The sequence below is a fragment of the Raphanus sativus genome, chromosome 7 (assembly GCF_000801105.2).
Source record: "Raphanus sativus cultivar WK10039 chromosome 7, ASM80110v3, whole genome shotgun sequence".
Lineage (NCBI taxonomy): Eukaryota > Viridiplantae > Streptophyta > Magnoliopsida > Brassicales > Brassicaceae > Raphanus > Raphanus sativus.
In genome coordinates this window covers 24,769,401-24,775,127 of record NC_079517.1, presented here as the reverse complement: position 1 = coordinate 24,775,127, position 5,727 = coordinate 24,769,401, and the positions used below count along the sequence as shown (strand labels likewise).

General features: G+C 46.2%; 1 protein-coding gene across 1 annotated transcript; it reads left to right on the top strand.

Moving 5' to 3' along the window:
• Positions 1-2,811: 2,811 nt before the first annotated feature.
• Positions 2,812-3,669, top strand: LOC130498126 (uncharacterized). The gene has a single exon (XM_056991491.1). It carries the CDS (start codon positions 2,812-2,814, stop codon positions 3,667-3,669), a length of 858 nt encoding a protein of 285 aa, XP_056847471.1.
• Positions 3,670-5,727: the final 2,058 nt, after the last annotated feature.

The following is a 5,727-nucleotide window of genomic DNA, read 5'->3' as shown; positions in this document are numbered from 1 at the left end:
ATCCATCTGTCTCATATGGCTTGAGACATTGTCATACTTCACACTCAGGTCATTGAACATATGATTCATCCTGGTGTTGATGTCGTTTGTGACCTGGTTCAGTGCTTTCCCTTGGATATGCTGTCCTTGGAGCAGTTGGCTCATCATGTTGGCGAGGCTCTTCATGTCATCATTCGGAGCAGTCTGAGCCGGTTGTGCAGCCTGCTGATTAACCGGCTGTTTCTGGCTGTGGAACTGGGCATTCTGAGCTGGGTTAAGGACAAAGGTTCTTCCCTGATTGCCATAAGGCCTTTGGTATCCACTGTTCTGACCCTGGTTTCCTTGAGCTTTATCGTCTGGTTTAGGGGCATTGAACAGGTGGGGATTGTTCCTCACGTTAGGGTTCGGGTGATAGTTCTTGAACTGCCATCCTTGCCCATTCACATAACTCACTTCATGCTGATCCTCAGCCGACTGATCTGCCTCTGATGTGCCTTCCGCGGTAGCTTTATCCTGTGGGGATTCTTCCATGATGAAGACCTGGTTCTGGTTACTCTTAATCAGCTGATCGACCTTGGCAGAGAGCTCATCAATCTTGCTGTTATCAATGCTCTTCACCTTCTGAGTGTGATCAGTCTCGCGGTTATTATCAGCTGAGCTTGAGGCCATGTTCTCAATCAACTCGAATGCACCGTGAGTGGACTGAGTCATGAAGTCTCCCTTACTGGCTGAGTTCAAAGTGTTCCTGTACTCCCAGCCTACTCCATCATAGAACACTCCCAACAGATAGTCTTACTCAAAGCCGTGATGTGGGCACTCTCTGCGGTAGACATTGAATCGCTCCCAAGCATCGCAGAACGGCTCGTCCACCAGCTGTTTGAAGGTCACGATCTTCTGTCTCAGAGCTGCCGTCTTCGATTTCGTGTAGAAGTGGTTTAAGAAGGCCTCTCGGACTTGTTCCCAAGTGGTGAGTGATCCTGTGGGTAGTGAATCAAGCCAGCGAGCAGCTTTCCCATCGAGAGAGAAAGGGAACAGAGTACACTTGATGTAATCGGGTGGTACTCCATTCGCTTTAGTGAAACCACACATCTTCTCAAAGTGCTCGATGTGGTCCATCGGTATCTCAGCAGGAAGTCCATTGAAGATCTTCCTTTGCACTAGACTTATCAAGGCTGGCTTGATCTCGAAGTCTTGCCTAGTGCACGGTGGAGGGGTTATGGCAGATCGCGTAGCAGGCAGATTACGCAGTAAGTTTCTCTGGCCGATCTGGACCACTTCCTCCTGTTGGTTCTGCTGGTTCGCAGCATTCAGAGCAGCTTGCTCGGCAGCAGCTTGCTCGGCAGCAGCTTGCTGCGCTTGGATCGTCTGCTGCATCTGCTGCATCTGCTGTTGCATGAGTGCAAACGCAGCAGTGAGATCATCTGGATGATCACCCATGTTGGTGTTCGTTGATCTCGGCTGTTGACGGTTCTGTCGTTCCAATCTTGCTAGTTCCTCGTTGGTAAGCTGATGCAATGGTCCTTGTGCGTTGCTCCGAGTATGTCTACTGGTCATGCACCTGGATCATCAGCTGCAACAAAGAAAATAACACGAATTAGATATCTTAGACTAGATATGAAACCGAAAATTAGAGGTAAAAAAAAATCTGGTCCCCGTCGCAACGGCGCCAAAACTTGATACACTAAAAATGAATCTTTGCTACTGCCAAGTTAACAGTTGCAATTGTAGTACTTGAGATTCAAGTCCAGAGGACCAGTCTACACTCTAGTTTTATAAGTTCCAGAATCAAGCTAAGAAGAGGATATAATTTGGTTGAAATAGGCGATAGTAAACAAGCACAATAAACACGAGATTGATTCGATTAAACAAGAGCTAGCCTAGGGTATTTCATTGGGTGTTGAATTGGAGCCAAACAGTTATTCAAGCGCGATGAAGTGCTTTCTAGAACTCGGATCACTCAGCTGGAGCACTCCACTGTCGTGGCAGTGATCGCTTTGCAGATCGATCTCACCACCTAACTGTCGTTGGGATGAGGATCGATTGCAAGCTTTAAGAGAACAGGTCCGATCAGTTCACTTACCACCCTAATATCTACTTTCGCTGATTAGGGATACTAAGCTCATTCAATACATGTCAAGTTATCATCCTAAGCGGTTAACTAGGTGGATGAAACTAGTGATCTAACATCAAGTGATCAGTTTAATGAAAGCAGTAAGAACAGTATGAATGAAGAACAGTTATGGATCGCTTATCTATGTTTAGCTCATGTCTCAACACCCTAAAAACCCTAGGCGAGCAAGGTCACTACTCGATCATGATGCACATAAACAAAGACATAAATCCTGAATAAAATTGCATAAGAACAGAGTATGAAACAATAGGGTTCAGATCATCTTCTCTATGAGAGGATGGATTCTTCTCCCTTACAAGTTGCAGATCGCAAAATACTCAGTGTTCTCTTGTAAAAACTAGCGTCCGAAAAATAGAAAATAGATAGATGGCGTTTTTATATGGAGGCGCCAATCAGAAGAAAAGAGATTAGGGCAACAGGGCTTTAATTCCCAAAATAGGAGTTTCCATATTCGACTGGAACAATGTCCGGATCACTCTGTCTGCTTGTTCCGCTTGAGAGAGAACAGTCTCGGGACTGTTCTCTTGAGTGTTCTCCGCAGGAATGCTCCAAAAGGACTTCTTTTCATCAGGCACCTTCTCTTCTTTCTTCTACTAACTCCAGACCTGTAAAAGGTCAAAAAGGACTAGACTGACACGAATTAGTGACTTGAAACAAATGAAACCATATATACAATGATGTGAAAAACACCATATATCAATATGGCAACAAGCGCAGCCCCGGATATCGACCTTGCTATAGAGGAAACCCAAAGGACTTCCTTCACAGAAAGAATCGCGGGGATGAAGCTAAGCACCGTTGGGAAAATTAAATTCCCCGAATACTCTGGAAACTCAGACCCTAAAGCTCACATCCGAGCCTTTAGACTCGCAATATCCAGAACGCATCTCAAAGACAATGAAAAAGAAGCGGGCTACTGTCGTTTCTTCGCAGAGAACCTCGCGGGCTCCGCCTTAGAGTGGTTCGCCGGCCTAGAAGAAAATTCGATTGATAACTTCACACAGCTGGTGTCGGCGTTCCTAAAGCAATACTCGGTGTTCATAGAAACCAGAACGACCGAAGCCGATCTATGGAACCTTAAACAAGCGCCCTTCGAGCATCTAAGAGCCTACATAAACAAATTCAGGGAAATCAAAGCCAAAATCGCAAACTTAAACGACGGGGTGGCCCTAGCCGCCCTGAAAAATGGTGTGTGGTTCTCTTCTAAATTCAAAGAAGAAATGTCGGTCAGAGCCCTAGTGTCACTAGACAACGCGCTGCATCGAGCATCGCACTTCGCGGCCTACGAAGAGGACGTAGCTAACTTGAAAGAGCAATTCTTGGCAAGCAAAAATGCCGCCAGCAAAAAGACCTCGACAACTAAAGAAGCACCGACCAAAGGCCAACATTCTTACGCAATAGACAACTCCACGAAAAATAGGTCGTCGACTTTCGATCTAAATAAGCATTGCGATTTCCACAAACGGAAAGGACATTCCACTGAGGAATGCCGCGCTGCTTTGCGCGAAAAAAGAGAGAAAGGAGGAAGAAGAAACTCCCAAGAGGACGAACTCCCTTAGACTCCAAAAAATAACAAAAAGCCGAAATCGTCTTCCCACAAAAGGGCTCGGGAAGTAGAGGCTGAGTCACCAAACTCGCCACCACCTGCTCCCAAAAAGCGGGTCGACATGATCTCGCTAAGCACAAACAGGCGAGATCGATACAACGTCCAGGGTATGATGGCGACCTCGACGCAAGGAAGCATAACAATCACCATACAAATCCCCCGACTCCATGAGGAATTCGAGCTTGTACCAAAAAAACAGCCGATCAAGCCAAAACCGGCCGAAAAATTCACAGAACTCAGAAAGCACTTAGAGGAAATGAGGCCATATGAACTCAGGAACGGAAATAAAAACAGCACGTAGCAGCCCAACTACAAGCTGTCTGGGGGCAAAGACAATACCAGTCCGCATGGAGAAAGAAATGGCTCCCCCCCCACCATAAATAGTCGGATCATGCGACGTACCGATTTCATATATGGAGGGTCAAAATTTTGCAACTCCTTCAACTCAATCAAGGCCCACCAGCGGAGAGCCGAAAGACCTCTAAGATCCAAGAACCCCTGTCCGGCCCTGACCACGAAATTACATTTGACGAGAACGAAACCGCAGACCTCGATCAACCACACGACGACGCCCTCGTTCTACTACTCGATGTCGGAGGGTGCGAGCTCTCACGAATCATGATCGACACCGGAAGTTCAGCCGACGTCCTATTCTACGATGCCTTCAAACGAATGGGTTTCACCAAGACAAGAACCAACTCCTCTCATCGGATTCGCAGGAGAAACAACTTACTCCCTAGGATCTATCGAGCTCACAGTCACCGCCGGAGACGTTAGGAAAATCGTGGAGTTCATCGAAATAGACCGTTCAATGCTATCCTAGGAAGACCATGGCTATACAGTATGACAGCAGTACCATCAACTTACCACCAATGCTTGAAATTCCCAACCCCGAAAGGTATTGAAACCATTCGCGGAAGTCAGAGAAGCTCTCGGACATGCTACCTCGCGAGCTTCAAAGATATCGAGCCACTCCCTTAGACCAAAATAGATACCCCGACAAAGACCGTACGAATACTCGTACACGATCAAAAGCCAAAACGACCCTTAACTAAGGGGAAACAATTGAACTACGTTAAGACTTGATCCCTTCCTAAGGGTACGTAGGCAGCTCGCGACACGAGTTCAGTCACCTCCCAACATTAAAAACAAGAAGGGAGCACCCCGCAGCAACAAGCGACCTATCCAAGTCGAGGACCCCATTACACAGACTTTCTTTCAACAAGAATTCGATTGTAATAAAATTAACAGTTCAAAATTATCAAGAAGCAATCTTTTTAAGATTCATCGTACTCAAAACACAAGTTTTACCACCATATAATTCTCTTACTAAACGACTAAATGTAAACTCAAGGCCCTGATCAAGTCTCTGAGCACATTTCGGTCCCGCTGGAAAACGCGGCATATCGGTTTTAATTAAAACCTCAATCTGCGCCAACAAGGCATCGACGGAGTATCAACTCTCTTCGATCAAAAGTTCAAAAATAAATCAAAACTCTATCCTTCAAAAAAAATACGAAGCGTTCAAACTCATCTCTTTTTTGAATTCAATAACAGATGCATATAATAGAAAAAGACAACACATGAAAAACAATTAAAGGAGAGCGGCTTCCTACAAACTACTCTCCGACGTCGAAATCTCCATCTCCAAAGCATCCATCCATTTGCTTCGCCCCATCGCCATCAAAAGCCCCTTTGGCGAAGTAATCTTCCGAATCATGGGGAAGATCCAGCCCTTCGGTCATCACAGACACATCGAACCCTCCGAGCTCGACTTCCTTCTCTCCAGAACGCTTCGCGTCACCAAAGGCCAATAGATTCTTGCCCATTATCTCCTTCAGAAGATCTATCCTCACGACAACCTCCCCAAGCTGGAGCTCATCATCGATCTTGGACCGTTCGCCTTCCCATTTCTCCTTCAGAGACCTCAGAACGCCCTGATAATCATCAGCCAAGCCTTTCTTGGCCTCACGAATCGAACTTCGGAGAGCATCGGCATGCTTCGAAGCGT

Coding starts and splice junctions, on each gene's coding strand:
- LOC130498126 (XM_056991491.1), top strand. CDS start 2,812: ATGGCAACAAGCGCAGCCCCGGATATCGACCTTGCTATAGAGGAAACC.